Genomic DNA, 17,195 nt, shown 5'->3' with positions numbered 1-17,195 from the left:
CTTTTTAATATTGAAATAGAGAAATTGAAACAAATGTTTTATAATAATGGTTATCCAAAATTGTACTTTGAGAAAATATTGAATCGTTTTATCTCTGAGAATTCCAACCAAAAAGAAAAGGCTGAAAATGAGTTAAATGTGAAGCATTGCTTGTCCATTCCGTTTGTGGGAAAAGAATCCAAAACGTTTGCTCGTAAAATCGGACAGTTTATGAAAAATAAATTTGATGTGGATGTTTTTCCTGTTTATAAAACATTTAAAATTAGTTCGTATTTTCAACTAAAGTCCCAGACGCCTTCGTCTCTCTGCTCAAATGTCGTATATTGTTTTACATGTCCGTGTGATTCGGCATTGACGTACATCGGTATGTCCACCAGACATTTGACCACGAGAGTACGGGAGCATCTGAACTTTAGAGACTTAAAGAAAAGTGCCATCAAGGACCATATCATGGATTGTTCTTTTTGCACAGATCAAAAATTCTCTGCTGACTCATTTAAAATTTTACGCAAAGGCAAATCCCAATTTGACACAAAAATTCAGGAAGCGTTGTTAATCAAACGTTACAATCCAAATCTAAACAAACAATTATTTGCCGGTGGCGCCTCCATTCTCCTCAATATTTATTAGCCTAGTTGTATCACGTACTCCGTGGTGCAAATTCGTTTGTAACTTAGTCATGCAGTTGCCTTTTCTTAATGTAATTTTTCGTCTGTCTGTATGTTTTCCACTCCAGTGCTTTTAATCGTGCGTGTTTCTCGATGCTTTTAGTTAGTCAGTTAGTTACGGTAGTCACTGTCAAGAAGTGAAATTTATTGTAGTTTATAATTATTTACAGATTCCTGATGAGGACTTAAGTTAAGTCGAAAACGTTTGAATGTTGAACTATTTGTAAATATGTAATATACTGTTGTAATGCTCAACCCTGTGTTATTGTTGTGTCTTGCCTGTCTTTGGTATAAAAAAGCAAACTCTCTCCCGAAACTAAATTTGGTATAAAGATGACAATTTTCAAAAATGTGCATGTTTAGGCTTTAATATCTGGCAATCCTGGCAACTTAACTGATCCAGATTTTCACGAAAATGCAGTGGACATCAGTTTAGTTTGTTTTTATTTCACATATTATATGTCAAACATAGCAGGGGTCTAGAAAAAGGTAGAAGCGACAAAACACGGACGCTATAATGTGCATGATGCCAAAGCAGGACAAATCAGTTATGGCATGGTCGCAACACCTTAATAAAGTTTTTACAAATTTAGAAAGATGAGAAAAAAAGGGCTGGTGATTTTTTTTTAACAATTTATATGAGTAAAAAAAAAAGCAAGACAAAAAGATAGTTTCTACGTTGATCGACCTTGGTGGGTTATCAAAACTGTTGATGGTCTTGAGGGGAACACTCTTGATCCGTTACCTCATCACGAAAAGCAATTAAACCATTTTTTTGTGTTTAGGTACCAGTACCGTACTTGTTTGTAGTTTAGGTTTGGTGGCCGTGCTTAAATTTACTTTTATCGATGTATCCTTTAAATTTACATTGCATGCACGTTTTAAACTTCTTTGGTTTTGCCGCCGTTTCCTTTTGCTGGTTTTATTCCCGTAAACTATTGGTAACTTTATCATTGCTGTTGTTTTCCGAAAAATAAAATAAAATTGAATAGTTATTTTAACAAACAGTTGAATTGAATAGTTATTTTAACAAACAGTTGAGTGAATGCATGGTTGCCAATCTGTCTGAAAGACATAAAGAACTGGAAAAACACTTATAATTTGGGACTGATGATCAAGCAATCAAGAAAAATTTTGTATAATAGCCTATTTCCTTGCTTGGGCTCCATTTTGGGCTCCATTTTAGAACCCCCAAAAAAATTGGGCTACTTTTGGGCTACTTTTTGCATAAGCTTGGGCTCTTTTTTATATTAACCTCTGGCAACCCTACAGTACGGCAGTAGCCTCATACTTTTTCCCATAAAGTATTGGAAAATTTTTGATTCTGCTAGATTTTGTATGTCTGTGGTACAAAGTAATCAACTCTCTGTCAATGCTCTATCATACCAGTAATAATAAGCTAAAAATTGCATTGCTAACTGTCTGTAGTTGGATATCATATTCTTAGCCAGTTAGCCTATGAATGAAAGTGAATCTTTAAGCTTGAGAACTTGATAGATTGATTGAGTCTTTATCCTCGGACCAGGAAAGCTTCTTGCAGAGCTTGATCCTAGCAGTTTCGCATACTGGTAGAGGCTTTGAATCACTGACGCAGACCCGGTCACCGAGATTGACATAGCAAAGTTACTGATTGTTGAAATCTTGTTGCCGGGGAATTATTCCATCCATTTGATGCCACTGAATGGAGAGCAGGACTCCTTAACGTGCATTGCTCAAGCGCACGCCCCGAGAGTCGAACCAGTGCCGCTTGATCTTAAAGCTTCTTCGTTCAAGAAGTCATACACTAGCCTAACCAACTAAGCTATCGGGGCGGACTTGAAAGATAAGCTTGCATAAATTTTGAATTTTCTTTATTTCAATTAAACATTGTGTTTCTCCCAGCATTATATGAGACATGATATATATGTACATACTCAAGACCATATCATGTCAAATAGTTGATACATGATGAACAACTTTTGAATCGATGTATTAAGCATCAAGAATTTTTTAATCGAATTTACTTTAATAGATAAAACAGATTTTTGTTGAAAATTGTCTTGCTTGTGTATATTACTAGCCTATTTATGTTGCTACAAAAATGGAAGAATGTTTAAAAAATCAAGCAGCCACAGACAGTGAAATTTCTATGAAACTACATGTAAAATGTAACAAAAACAGTCTAAGTCTTGGCATGAAACAAAATGAATCTGATATATGTGTTTACCCTGCTGCAGACCTGCCTATCCCCTCTGGCATTGTAAGTATTGGAACATTCTCATTTCATCATATAAAGTACTAGTGTATTATTGTGATATTGTAAGAATAAATGAGCAATTGGTTGATTCAAAATACATGTTCATGTGGTGTTAACTTAGGCTATATCAAAATACAGGCTAGCAAAATTTATAAAAAAAAATATTTTTAGGTTACTCTTCCTCTCTGCTCTTATTTTAAGTTTCTTGTTGATGGATGACATTTAATTTTCTTTTTCTTGTTCCAAAGCTTGCACACGATAGTTTTGTTTTGAAGTTGAATTTCATTTTATGTGTTTAGTTGATTTATATCAACATGGTCCTTCTTCGTGCAAAACTTATTCGTCACTCCAGGGATCAAGGAGCTCTGCTTTTTACCACCCTTGGGCAGAGGCATCGACTCAGTTTAGATATTTGGAGAAGGTGTTGAGCAGCCATTGAATTGATTAATCATGCAGACATGCACATCACTTGGTATATGGTGCAGCCTGTAGTTTGTTCCTCTTTGCCACACTCACAAATCACAGATGAAGCTATCCTCCATTTGTGTATGTTGGAGCAAAATAGTTATACACAGGCAGTTGAGTGCACCCCGGTCTTCCTTGGTAAAAGCATTTCGGTTGGATGGGGCCGGTGTCAGAGATGAAACCTTGAAGTCTTAAGAAGTTCTTCTTCCACTCCGAGCTCCATTGGTGGTCCGCCCAGGTGGCCACACTGATGGATTGGTCTTTAGTGATTTTCATCAATAGTTGTGCAACCCGTACAAATGGGGGTCTCCGTTTCAATCACTTGGGTTGCTCGCTCATAGACTCGTAGAAACTTGAGTGGGGTTCAGAACGTGGTCCTATGTTCTGCCAAGCTAGACTGGTAGGATATAGCTCCCTGAAGAAGTCAATCAGGTGTTTAATTGACAAAATATAGGAATATATGCAGATTCTCATCTGATACACCTTTTGATAATTTAGCTTAGTTTACACCAGAAGAGTGTATCATGTTATTGAAGTTTTGTATTGTTATATTTCGGGGGTTAAATGACAGAACGAGCCAAGTCACCCAAAAGTAGTTTTGAGAAAATGGCATTTTAAAATTTAAAAATTTTAATTTTAAATTTGAAGTCAAACCACTCTTTTTTACTGTGTGACTATATTTTGGACCTGTGACGGCAAGTCGGCAATGATGACAAAATGAGCTATGTCACATTAGCTCATTTTGTCAATAGAGATGGTATAGATGCAGAAGCGGCACAATGAGCTATGTAGCAATAGCTCATTGTGTCGTGTAGCCCTCTGGACTTAGTTTAAAATGAACAGTCAGTTCTGAGAAACCTGTTCAGGCTAGAACTTAGCTCTTTCTGTCAGTAAAAATACGGGGCTTGAGAAACACTTTCCAGTATCTAACCACAAAAAATGCAAAAATGGACTTAGCTCGTTCTGTCATTTAGCCCTCGATTTGATCTCCCCATATAAAACCAACCCATAGGAAAGACATGCAGCAGAAAACGTTCTGTTTGGATAGAAAGGCCTCTTATATTAATGTTTTGAGTTATAATAATACAGAAAAAATTTCTCATTTAGTGCAACAAATTAGAGGTGCAGGAGTAGGAGGTTGCTTTTTTGCCCCACCTGCCACCCCGGATTTTTGCCCCATTATTCTTTGTATTGAAATACCTGAGCTTTATGAAATGGATTGTTGCAAATGGTTTGATTTCTGAATTTTGATTACAGCGTTATAACCATACAAATGTGCAATATTGTTTAAGACTAAAAATGTTTTATATAGCCTACTTGCTCAAATGCTCAATTTATACTTAAGTCTGTTATAAGTAATATATGTGACATGTGTGCTTATACTGTATTATGTTGAATGACATGTCGTTGCCAGGTTCTATTGTCTCATGGTTCATGAAATTTAAAAAAGGTTTTGGATTGCTGACATTGGCTTGGGTGCTGGCAAATCAGTCCGCCCAGAATGTTCAGTTGGTTAGTGTGTGACTTCTGGAACGAAGAAGCTTCAACGTCAAGCGGTGCTGGTTCCACTCTCGTGGTATGCTCTTGAGCAACGCACGTTAAGGGCTACTCTTCGTTCAGCAGCATCAAATGGATGGAATAGGTCTCTGACAACAAGACTTCAACAATCGGAAACTTCACTCTGTCAATCTTGGTGACCGGGTCTGCGTCAGTGATTGAAACTGACAGTCAAGTTCTGCAAGAAGCTTTCCCAGTCCGAAGATAAAGATTCAATCAACATTTATACTGCATGAAATTAAAGTGAGATTTTTCTAAATATGACAGATTGACAGTGTTGTGTGTCAACATATATTCCACAGCATGTTGGATGAGCTAGCAAAAGAACAAGCAATTTTTTTAGTTTTGTTCTTTTATTGTGCTTTTGTTTTACAATGAATGATCATGCACATGTTAACTTAAATTCATTAGCTTGCTTTTGAGATTTTAATTTGACTTAAATTTAAACAACTGGCTTTGCAAAGTTATCTTTTCCAGGAAGAAAAGGAAAATGAAATCATTTTCTTAGACCCAAGCATTGGTGAAGGAAAGCGGTTACTTTATGATAAAACAACAACAATTTCACAAATATTTGCCATGATGAGGCAGTTTATAACTCCTGTTTGCAATAACTTTAGTCTCATTGTAGATGAGGTGAGTTTGACCTACATGTTAAAGTTAAATTGGTGGTTTTTACCTCGTGAAAATTTCAATGATGTATGCATGATAGAGGAATGAATAAAATGTTGTCACATGAAAATTTTAATTTGCTACCGGTTTGCCTACTGCACTGAAAATGACCTTTTCAATGTGGTTATGTATATTTGTTCTTCTACAATCTACAGTATTATATATATATGTGTAACTGGTTTAAGCAGCTTCACTCACGGAAGCCATGACATATTTTTCTGTTCAATATAACATTTTGTGTGAAAAGCATTGCCGGATAAAGCAGCTTCACTCACTGAAGCCATGACTAACAACAAATAAATGCATGAGCATTAGTTCAATATGACATTTTGTGTAAAAAAGTATTGCCCTACCCGCCAAGCTAATACAATCTGCAGACTTTACTAGGAGTAGCACCTAAATGACCGGGCGCCACAGTTCTCCGCACCTAACTATCCTGACGCCTAACTGTCTGCACCTAAAAGACGTTGACCCGTTTTAAACATGGAATATGTCAAGTATTGTTGAAAAACAGGTTGATGACACACAGTGGGCCTTATAATTGTAATAATTCATTGAGAAGCTGCGAGCCGGATGATTTTGCTTGCCTGGTCGGATCTGGGCCGTAGGTTCTCTACCCCTGGATTACAGGAAGGTGGTACGGTAACATAAAACTGCAAAATATAGCCAAACACCTAATCAGTTACTACAAAGCTGCTGATTGGGTGACCATTGACCAACCAGTGTTTTGTTTGTATTGTGCTATTTGTATTTAAATCTGATATATACAAAGAAACATACCACTTACAGTTTTGACATGCGATACACATGTTTTGTAACTGATAGTGTCTCATTGTTTAAAAGTTTTGTTCGATTAGAAAACAAGCCTAATTGTCACAATCTTTTACTTTGAAAGAAAACTTCAGATTTATACATATGTAGCAGTAAGCCATTTTTAGTCCAGTGATGTCCCCGTTACTGAGGGTGGCCGGATCCACTTCCACGTGTCGCCATTGCGTTCACACCCTGCCTCTACAATCTACATCGATCTGTCTAAAGTATCCTCTCTTGCTAAGCCGACCTTCCTTCTTTGATCCTCAGCTTTCCTTTTTCGCATTTTCTTGGGTCTTCCTTGTTTCCTACAATCCTTCACTCGTAACTTCAGCGCTATTAAAACATCCTCTTCATCCCTTCCAAAACATGCCCATACTACCTCACTTCATTCGCTTTCGCCAACTTGTCAACATTCTCATTTAACCCAAGCAAGTTCAAACGTTCCTGGTATATTATATATATACCGGTAGTTACTCTATTAAAACAAGACAATTTTACATCATCAAGAAGAGTTCTCTTCATACATTACTTCTAGCTGTCACAGAAGGTACAAGAACTTTCGTGTTATTTATCTTGACACAAATTAACTGTCGAGGAAACGATGGTGCAGACTTAGATTTAAAAAGATGAAGTCGTTCATTTGCAAGAAGTAACAGGTGTCTTTTGTGTTTGACAATTTATTTAATCTCTTGCAGATGCGACGAAGAGGAGTTGGTATAAATGACGTCGATTCCACCACTGGGATGACAATGCTTCATTACGCAGTTCGTGCAGCAGCTTTGGCAGGTTGGCTATGCAGTATTACATTTCCAAAAGAATACATAGTTTTTTTTTGTTCTCTTATTTTTTTTCCCTGGAAGTTGAAGATTTGAACTAAGTCAACAAAACGCAGGCAATGCTTGTATCCACCTTCAGGCAACCATGCGTTTTTGATGGCGTCGAGTCGAAATCCCTTCGCTCGCCGATCCAACGCTTTCAACACTCCGTCACACGCGTCCGGCATCATTCTTCAGTTTTTTAATTCATTAACTCCTCAATTGTTTATGGTTCAACAAAGTTACTTCTCCACCAAAATTCTATTTCTTCAAACGTTTTTCTTTGAAATTAACGTTAATTAACAAGTTCTTATACTGCATTCGAAAGGGCGCCCGGTTCGACACCGCTTAAGAGCATGCGGCTGTGTCTTTGTCAGGACACTTAAGACATAATAGATCATTTTAAGTCTTTGACAAAACACTTTAATCAAACCCCGGGCGTAAGCCTAGATACCATAAAAAAGCTGGAAACTAGCATTTTTACCAGACCCGGTTCATTCAGCTTTATCTATGTTTTAGAAAAGCGTGCACTTGGTGTGGTGAAGCGATTGCTAGATGGTGGAGCTGATCCCAGACAGCGATGCTTATACAGTGACATGAACTCTCTTCACATGGCTGCTTATTTTGACTTACCTTCAGTTTGCTTGTTACTTTTAAAACAATGCAATGACAGGAGAGTGGAAGTCGATAGTTTGTGTGAAAGTTTCCATTTTGGGACTTGCTTGCACATTGCTGCGTTTTCTCTCAGTTGCAGAAGTGTTGAAGTTCTACTCCAGGTAAATCAGTAAACGGGAAAAAGTTTCTGCTTCGATTAAAATACAATTAAAATTTTTGTATTTAATTGAATATAACGTCACACAAGATTTCAGGTTCTTGCAAAGCACATTACGGTTTGTAAGTGTATTATACAGCATACTACCAGTAGGTGTGACTCAAGCGGCAAGCCCTTGGGCTGAAAGCTGAACGAAGCACAGCGTCCTCACAAGCCTACTGTACCGAAAACAATATTTTTAAATACTTCCTTTTCAAATATTTTTGTCATAAAATGCAGCTTTTACAGGTTAGTTTCAAGCAAAGCAATTTGTTCAAAGCAAATTCTTGACTGTTTTGTTGCAGAAAGGCGCTAGCAGCGATGCAAAAGATGATTTAGATCGAACACCAGAGAAATGCATTCCGAACGATCTTGTTTCTCCTAATGAATATAACAAAGCCAACCACATAAGAGAGATGCTGTAAGGCTGTAGCTCGATTCCAAATCTTTTATCATGTACCTTATAGCATATTATACGGTTTAGAGACCTGCGTTAAGATGATGACTCGGCTGCATAGCTGAGTAGTTCTCAATTGTTAGTTCGATATTCGAAAGGGTGCCGGTTCCACACCGCTCGAGCATGTAGCTGTGTCTTTGGCAAGACAAAGGCATGCCGTCGTTTGCGGAGTGGCGCCTCGAACCTTCGACCATAGCTCTTGATTTCTCTCATCATTATGAGCAGCAAACTGCTTTAGAGAGAAATGCCTGCTGCCCTTCTTAAGGTTATGGCCTGCTGAACTGTTAAGATGTTAGCGAAGAAGTCAGCGATGAGTATTCGGTTTTAAAATTCTCCAGAAAGAATGTCATAAGTTTTACGTTGTTTCATTTTATCACAGTTCAAGGTATGCCGGGGATTCCCCTCGTTTATTAGACAAGCAATCTTTCAACAACGAGACAATACCAACTCCTACTATTGGATGCCGTGTCACTTTCCCTGACGAGAGATCGACCGAAAGTGGAAAATCTGCCATGATGACCGGTATTATCAATTTTCTAGTATGGAGCTACAATTTTTAGTATTTGTTGCACATGCGCAATTAAAAGAACTAAAAGTTTATAGTTCAACAAAGTTCCCTCTCTAGCAAACTATATTGCAAAGTCATCAACATATGGTATAGACCTGTGGTTTTCAACCTTTTTGGTGGAACGTAACCCAATGAAACATTCCAAAAGCTCGAGGAACCCCTCTTCAATAATTTAATTGCCTTATGCAAAAAACATCGTTTGATTAATAAAATTAAATTAAAATACTCATGTTCAGATTTATTTATGTACAATAAAAATAATAAGTGTAAAAAATTACATTTATTCTCACATTCTCAGAAAAAATTCAATGAGAAACTTAACAAATTTATTAATAGTGGCAAACCTAATCAATATTTGATTATATTTAAACAATCATCATCATCAGCCGGTCATGCCACTGCTGGCAGATGGCCTCCACATATGTTTCCACCCATTCTTTCTTTCGCTGTTCTCATCCAGGTGGTGCCAATCTTTTCTTCTATGTTATTTCGCCATCTTCTTTTTGGTCTCCCTCTAGTTCTTCTTGCATATCTTGGTGTCCATTCTGTGGTTATCTTGGCCCATCTGTTGTCTGTCATTCTTGCTACATGTCCCGCCCATTGCCACTTTAGGTTTGTTGCTGTTTCTAATTTAAACAATATGCGTATTATAATAAAATAGACTTTCGGATTTGAATGTAAACTTGCGGAACCCCTAGACTTACTGGCGGAAGTCTAGGGTTCTGCGGAACCTTAGGGTTCTGCGGAACCCTGGTTGAAAACCACTGGTCTAGACTCTTAGACACCGTGCACAAACTGCACTTGCCTTCACGCTTTTGTTTGTTAAATCTATCCCTAGTTAAATCTATGACCAAATGACCATGTTAAAGTTTTTACCTGTGGAAGCCGGCGACCAAACAAGCCTACCGGCGCAGTAGCTTCGGAGGCCATTTAACGACCTCTTGGCGGCCATTGCTGCGATGGCTACCGGGAGCTTAGAAGCTTGCTGTATTCAGATTGCAAGATGAAAAAATGACTCAACACTGAAACACCTGAACACTAAAACCACTCGACGAAAAACTTTAGGCAAATGTAGAACCCAAGTTGAAGTACACTTTTGTCCGCAATCGACTTTAGCCTTCAGTTCTGAAGGCTTGTGCACGATGTCTAGGTCATCATAGGCCATGGTTGAAAAATTTCATAAATTAGAATTGTTAGGAAGAAAACTTGTGAAATTAAAAATTATGTTACGTGGTGTGATTATATGTCGCCTTGTAATAAACAAATTGTTTATTTCTCTAATGATGCCATTTCGTTGTTGGTCTTTTTTGTATCTCCGTTTTGCGAATTTCATATCTCAGCAAATTTATCCAACTTTGCAACCTGCTTATCACTAAAAGTTATTTGTTGAAAAGTGTAAAACTCACCTCATGGTTTCGTCCACGCAGGCACCTTGCGTTATGTTGGGAACATCCCGGCAAGCGCAGACAAGTGGGCTGGTGTTGAATTGGATACTCCTGACGGAAACAACAGCGGAAATCTTGGCGACGATTTTTATTTTAAGTGAGTCAAATTCCTCCATTTGTCTCTATGAGATTGCACGAATCACGTTAATCATAGTCACATATGATTTTTGTAACCATGTTTTTATTTTTGAAGTTGCCGAAAGAATCACGGGTTATTTGTGAAGGCTTCGAAAATAACTGCTCAAGCAAGTCATCCAACTTCTGCCCGAAAAACTTCTTTGAAAAAGTCGCTGAGTACGCAAGTATTTTCATGGTTGTTTCTCCACAAGAAAATTGCATTGCAAACTATAGTTAAAAATCTAAAAAAGGATAAACTGTTTAAAGTTTTATTTCCCATTACGTTGATTTAACGTCTGCAGGCGTTGAATAAATGTAAAAATAATGAATTTTGTTGTCTGGGGTCTATGCAGGGACACAAAAGAGCAGGAAACGTTGTGATTTCAAGCTGGACGACCGTGTTCTCGTTGCTGGCTCAATGACAGGAACGGTACGATTTGTCGGTGAAACCCAGTTCGCTTCAGGTAACGATTTCTTAATTTCTTCTGCTGCACGTTTCATGTGTAGGAATACTTTGCGCTTTCGCAATTTCTGTTGAAAGAGTTTCTTTAGTTTGATCACGAACTTGGCTGACTTTAATTGCGACCCCAACCTGTTTTCTTGTTTTGCGTTTACGTCAACTGCTACGAGAATTGCACCAGCTTGTAAAACAGATGAGGTGTTGATTTTGAATGTAAAAAGTAGGTTTAAACTTCACTCGCAAACCATAATTTCTTAATCCTTTCTAAAGGCGACGTAGCAGTCATCCTGCTCCACTGCTTAATGTGTTGGGAAACATTTAAAACCAATTTTTACTGGGTTTTGTGATTTTGATTCAATTTTAATGCACCTTCTTTTGAAAGGTTTGTGGTGTGGAGTGGAACTTGATAGTGAAGGTCCAGGTCGAAATAATGGCACCGTAGGGGGAATTTCTTACTTTACCTGTCCTCCTGCGAGAGGAATTTTTTCTCCCCCATCGAAACTTTCTGCTCTTCCAGCTGACGACGCGCCATGTTCCATTGGTGGTAGGTTTAGTTGATGTTTCTTGAATGCAAAATAGCTGAAGGAACATGGTAACGATCAAATTGGGTCTCAAGGAAAAATTGAACAAAAACAGAACATCATGAGAAGGATGTGTGTGTTGCATGGATGATGGATAGGCTATGGCTGATCATGGAGACAAATGTCACAAATGTTTCAACTTTTCTTTTCAGATCAGAACATTCGCGTTGAAGTCACTGAGATCAGTGATCCATCGCTTTCTACCTCGCCACGTAGCGCCAGCGAGTCACTTTCTCCACATTATCCCCAATCTTCTCAAGAACTAGTGTTGAAGAATGCCCCCAACGACGGTTCATTTGCTCCATCCACTTCTGACAGGGAAAAGACACGTGCCATCAGTTCCAATAGACGCATTCCCAGCGCCAGGTCCGCTGGTACTTCGCCATCTCACTCGCCGTCAACGTGAGTTTGTAACGCTTGCTTTTGTTTTCGTATTTTTGCATTTACATTAAACTTCCATTGAAATGCAAATAAATTTGTTAGTACACCAGCTATATTGCATTTCAGGAAATCAATGGCATATTTACGAACTGGCATGCGAGTGGAAGTGAAAGGAATGAATCAAAATGCTACAGTCAGGTGAGTAACATGATGGTGTAGCAATGACTGTCCGATTGGGATGAAGTGAAAGTTATTTATTTTTACGAAAACTTGTTCCGAAACTGCCAACTCATTGACCAGAAGTTGTAGCTTTGGATGTTATAGAAACCTGCAGAGTACATACGTCACAAATGTTGTTACTGGAAAATATCGTGCATTTAGTACACTTGGCTACAAACGCCGGATCAGTACAAGACCAGCACTATAGAACGTAAACATGTAGAAGTGAAGCCCTGGATAGTCCCTCATGCTATAAGGCATGTGAAAATTTGTTAGTATAAATAATAAATATAAATTCATTGCAGTTTAATACTAGAATGTGACAACTGACAACTCGACGACACTTGTTTCCGCAGATACCTTGGAGAAACAGACTTTGCATCTGGTGTCTGGGTGGGGTTAGATTTGGGTCAACCGCAAGGACGCAATGATGGGTCAGTACAAGGACGACGGTACTTCAATTGCTCACCCAAGCATGGCGTCATGCTCAGACCAACGAGGGTGTCCTACAGAGGGGTCAGTGGTGCCACCTTGCTTCCACCAGACTTGTGTGCAACTAGGAATTGATCAGGGACTTTTAAAATGCACGATGCGGTTGTATTTGTAAAAGTATGTTGTGGCTGTGTTCAACTACATTTTAAGCAAAACGTTAGACTCTAATTTTGAACGTTGTAAGTAAGACGCCATCTGGTGAGATTGACTTGTCATTTTCTCTGAGAAGACATGCAGTTTCTTGAAAGATGTCACAGAACGTTATCCTGCTATCACAAGTTAAGCCCGTTTATTCTTAGTAACAAATCATATGTTGCGGACTAGTTTGAAAGCTTACTTTTTTGTTTATCCCTACCAAAGCAATTCAGCGACAATGAAAACGTCGTGTGGAAAGTATTTAGAATGTCTTTAGGGATTCGCAAGCTAATTAGTTTTCTCCAGTTTTTGACAAAACGTTTAAATACGTATCTTTATTTTTTAAAGCTGTTGATAAGTATCCGTTTGGGTTTATTTTGTGTAGTTTAAGAGACACATCGAAATATATTAAGTACAGTAGATGCGCTGTATGATTTTTTAAGGCTTAAAAATAGAAGCACTCGAGACATTTTGTTGAAATCGAAAAAATTGAAACTGCATGTTACAACTTTTTAGCAATATTTTACACGTTACAAATGTTACAGTTTAACATGATAAGGGTCCAAAAGTTCTATTGAATGAGTCTAAAGTGCAGCCACTGTGAAAACAATTCAGCACAGAAAGTTGCTGTGCAAAAGTGCTTTGAAAAAAATAAAACCTTTTCATACAAGTATATTATATATACAGTATATATATATATATACCTACCTACTGTGATCTTTGCTTCCATAAAGCATCAGGTATTTTTAACAACTCTATTTTTGTATTAAATAAACGTGTTTAAACGTGTTATATATGCTATACGTACCTAAACGTTGAGTGCCCTTTCAAAAATGTGCAAATACACTTTATACAAACGCCTTGACTTGGCTTTTATACAATGCCGCAGCAACTTTACAGTTAGCCTACAAGCAGTACCTAAATGAGTTGCAAGCAACACGGTTTAACTGCACGATTACAGCCAGGATACGAAGATATCTTGCTGCAACATGTCAGGCAGCCATCCTTGACATCCAAGCCGGGTGCGCCAATGACAGAAAGAAGCAATAAAGAGCGTTGTAACTTTGTTGAAATGGTAGCTTGTTTTCCAGAATGTTGATTTGGTTGTTCAAAAGGACAAATATCGTTCCGACGTTAAGTTCGTCGACTTGATCTTTCAAGTTCAATTCCATTGTGAAGAATTGTGTTTCGGATAGCTCTGCGACAGAGCTACGTTTGAATTTATAAGTCGTGCGATGAATAAAATTAATTTGCAACACGAGAGTGACCCTCTATGAATTAATTTGCATTAAGGACCAGAGAAGAAACCTCGGCACAGTCATCGTTGCAATTCTGCATATTTTAACGAGAATCATGTCTTACCATTTGCAGACGTTAAATTAATGCAAAAAGTGACATTTGCTGAAGTGTTGAATGAAGACAGGGCGCGTATTGCGTAAGCTGAGCTGTTTGTTTCAGCTACGGTCACAACACAATGTTATATTAGCCTAGGTGGTGACATTATGACGATCTCTTTACCTTGTGTCAGCAGCTTGTTAGCCTTCCAGCATTGTGGTTAATGATTAAAGTTGCATTAGTAAGCATGAAACAATGTTACTTGTGAGCAGTTGAAGCAATGCCATTTTCACAATTAGTTATCTTGCTTTCCACCGCAAGTTAGTTTTAGAAAAGGCAGGTTAATTGCAGTAGCCTAAGCCAATGCAACAAAGTCTTTAAAGTTTCCATTAGGCTTACTTTTATCTAGAAACCGTTCTTTTGCTAAATTAAGTTTTACTTGTGAAACTTAAAGAGGAAAGTTTTCATTGAGATTAGTAGCGTGCGTGGAAGATGAACAATCACTTTTGTTAAATTCACGGAGGTGTTGAAAAGGAAAAAATATTTTTTTTACTCATGTGTAGGCCTACTTTATTAGAGTCCGTAAATATTTATAGCTTATTGCTTCACTGAAGTTTTGCGCACCATGACAATGTGCATCCTCAGAGCGAATAACACACAAAATAAAATTTTACAAAGTTATATAGGCTACTGCAGCAGGCCCGGATTTAGGGGGGCGGAGGGTGCAGGTGCCCCGGGCCCCCCGACTTTTGAAGGCCCCCCTACGTGGAAAAAATGTGATTTTGTGTTATTTTTTCTTTCTTTCAGCCTTTGAAGTTTCTGAAAAATGCTGTGCAGTACTGGATTAATGCTACTGTAGACGTAGAGGTGGGTTTTCGCGCCGTAGATGCGAAAAATTTTTTTTGCACGGGGGCCCCCCGATTTAAAAGTGCCCCGGCCCCCCATCAGCTAAATCCGGCCTTGTACTGCAGTGCGATTGAAGGCAAGAAAAAATAAAACACACAACATTTTAAAGATTGGCCAATGATGTGTGAGCGTGTGTTTCTCGGCAGTCGAGTGTGAGCGGTTAACTCGGCAGTCGAGTGTGAGCTCAACAATGTGTGAGCGGTTACTTTCCACGTTAAATTACGTAAAAAACTTCCAACAATAAACATAAATTCGAAGCAGTGAAGACCAATAGAAATTCGAGACGAAATTAATTTACAATAACATTTCAAATTTGTATGTAGCCAGGCATAAAGCCTGCGTGTCGAAGCAATAATGATTTATAAGGTTTGGGTTATACATTTCCGTCGTTCCGGTTGAATGTTGTGATGTAATGTTGATGAAGCAACTTGCTGCCGTGGTGCGTTGATAATAATTACTTTCATTTTTCAAAATTTTTGTTTCTGACCGGTTAACTTTGTGACCTTCTTTTAGCAAGTGTGAACAAACCGCTGACTTTTCATCTTCCATATTTTTGACAGCTCTGCGATGTTCTTTGACCCGGGAATTTATGCTACGTTTAGTTTGGCCAATATAAACTGCGTCACAATCATTGCACGGAATGTCATAAACAACACCACATTTATTGTGAAAAGGGGCTGGGTCTTTTGGTAGTGATAAAATATTGCCGATGGTTCGAAACGGTTTCATAGCGAGTAGCGACTTTAACTCCGGCGCGATTCAATGCGCATCTTATCGACTCAGAAACTCCCTGTATGTATGGAATGATGGTGAATCTGTTATAAGTTTTGCTGTTGCTTTGTTTGACGTCAGGGGCGCCGGAACGGTTTTTGACTGGGGGGGCAGGATTATGAAAAAAGGGCACTTTTATTGCTGAAAGGCCTTTTTTTTAAGTTTTAAGATAAGATATAGCAATAATGCTCATCCATCAGCTCATCATCGAGTAATGATACAAGTGTCCGGTATACAAAGAACAATGGCACGAGAGGGCATCATGCTATGTTATGATGATGTAGGCTAATTACTTACTGTGATGCAGAATTTTGTGTCGTGAATATTATTTTGAGGCAGAAATGAAAGATTATAGCAGGCCTCGAAATTCACGGCGGACATGTAACATGTGATGTCCGCGGGAAATACCATCTAGATCGGTCATATTTGTCCGCAGAGTAACACAGGAACTAGCGATACAAATAGTCATTGCATAGCACAAACGATTCTTGCGAGAATATAATTTCCCTCGCATTTAGAAAATGTGAATACTGTACCCCTTAGCTTCCATTCAAGAAGGAAAACATTCGATTTTTACGTTGCTTCAACGATTGATGACATTGAATCAGCGTAACAAAGGTGAATTCTTCGCTAAGAATCGATGGGAATACTGGTACTTCTACACTAATCACGCTCAACTTAGTTCAAGTTTTACGTCACAATGTCTGGCTTTGATCTCCAAGTAATATTGATAAGGCAAGGTTGGTTCGTCACCTCCGAGATAACCGTCACCTCCGACTCCGAGTTATCTTGGAGGTGACGGTTGGTTACAGGAGTAGGCTATATTACAGCAAGATGCAGCAAAAATTGTTAAGTTTTGGTATTAGGCTACAGTATGAAAGAAAACGCCCAGGGAAAATTCACTTTCCCTCACATGACACTCAAAAATAAACCTGAAGAAAAAAGCCTAATGAAACTTTGGACAGTCGAAAATAGTTGCGTTAGTGTAGAAGTTTTCCGACTCGTGCCCAGAGCATAGTGAATTAAGAAGCCACACGACGTCGTTAGGTGGAAGTTAATTAGTTATGCGGCGTATTAAGCAGCTACACGGCGCTTTGACTCTTCAAGCGCACGTCGTTGGTCTGATGAAAGCCTTTCAGAGTGACTTCGATGAAATTTAAAAAAGCCTTCTAAGCCGTAGCTATAGTTCTCGAATGGCGAAAAATTATCAAGATAATGTGATTAAGCATGATGATCGATGTTAAAACTGGTGTGTCCGCTGTGAAACGTATCTGTCCGCCGAGATAGCTGCTCA

General features: G+C 38.4%; 1 protein-coding gene across 2 annotated transcripts; it reads left to right on the top strand.

Moving 5' to 3' along the window:
* Positions 1–2,683: 2,683 nt before the first annotated feature.
* On the top strand, positions 2,684–13,978 carry LOC145778180 (CAP-Gly domain-containing linker protein 4-like). 2 transcript variants are annotated; one of them, XM_082589617.1, is made up of 13 exons: positions 2,684–2,907; positions 5,404–5,559; positions 7,104–7,194; positions 7,743–7,999; positions 8,340–8,455; positions 8,871–9,013; positions 10,487–10,601; positions 10,698–10,798; positions 10,975–11,085; positions 11,464–11,625; positions 11,815–12,064; positions 12,170–12,241; positions 12,619–13,958. In XM_082589617.1, the coding sequence occupies exons 1-13, from the start codon at positions 2,749–2,751 to the stop codon at positions 12,827–12,829; spliced, it is 1,944 nt and encodes a 647-aa protein (XP_082445743.1). In that variant the 5' UTR covers positions 2,684–2,748; the 3' UTR covers positions 12,830–13,958. The 2 variants fall into 2 exon arrangements, with proteins under 2 accessions (XP_082445743.1, XP_082445744.1); XM_082589618.1 differs by lacking the exon at positions 11,464–11,625 and having other exon boundaries at positions 12,619–13,978.
* Positions 13,979–17,195: the final 3,217 nt, after the last annotated feature.

Source organism: Aplidium turbinatum, chromosome 10, assembly GCF_918807975.1.
Source record: "Aplidium turbinatum chromosome 10, kaAplTurb1.1, whole genome shotgun sequence".
In the NCBI taxonomy this organism is placed as follows: Eukaryota; Metazoa; Chordata; class Ascidiacea; order Aplousobranchia; family Polyclinidae; genus Aplidium; species Aplidium turbinatum.
This window is presented reverse-complemented; position numbering and strand designations above follow the sequence as displayed.

Bases quoted from the DNA above. Each gene is read 5' to 3' on its own strand.
- LOC145778180 (XM_082589617.1), top strand. From the start codon at position 2,749: ATGGAAGAATGTTTAAAAAATCAAGCAGCCACAGACAGTGAAATTTCT. The intron at 2,908-5,403 runs GTAAGTATTGGA...TATCTTTTCCAG, and splicing joins TGCCTATCCCCTCTGGCATT to GAAGAAAAGGAAAATGAAAT. The intron at 10,602-10,697 runs GTGAGTCAAATT...TTATTTTTGAAG, and splicing joins GGCGACGATTTTTATTTTAA to TTGCCGAAAGAATCACGGGT.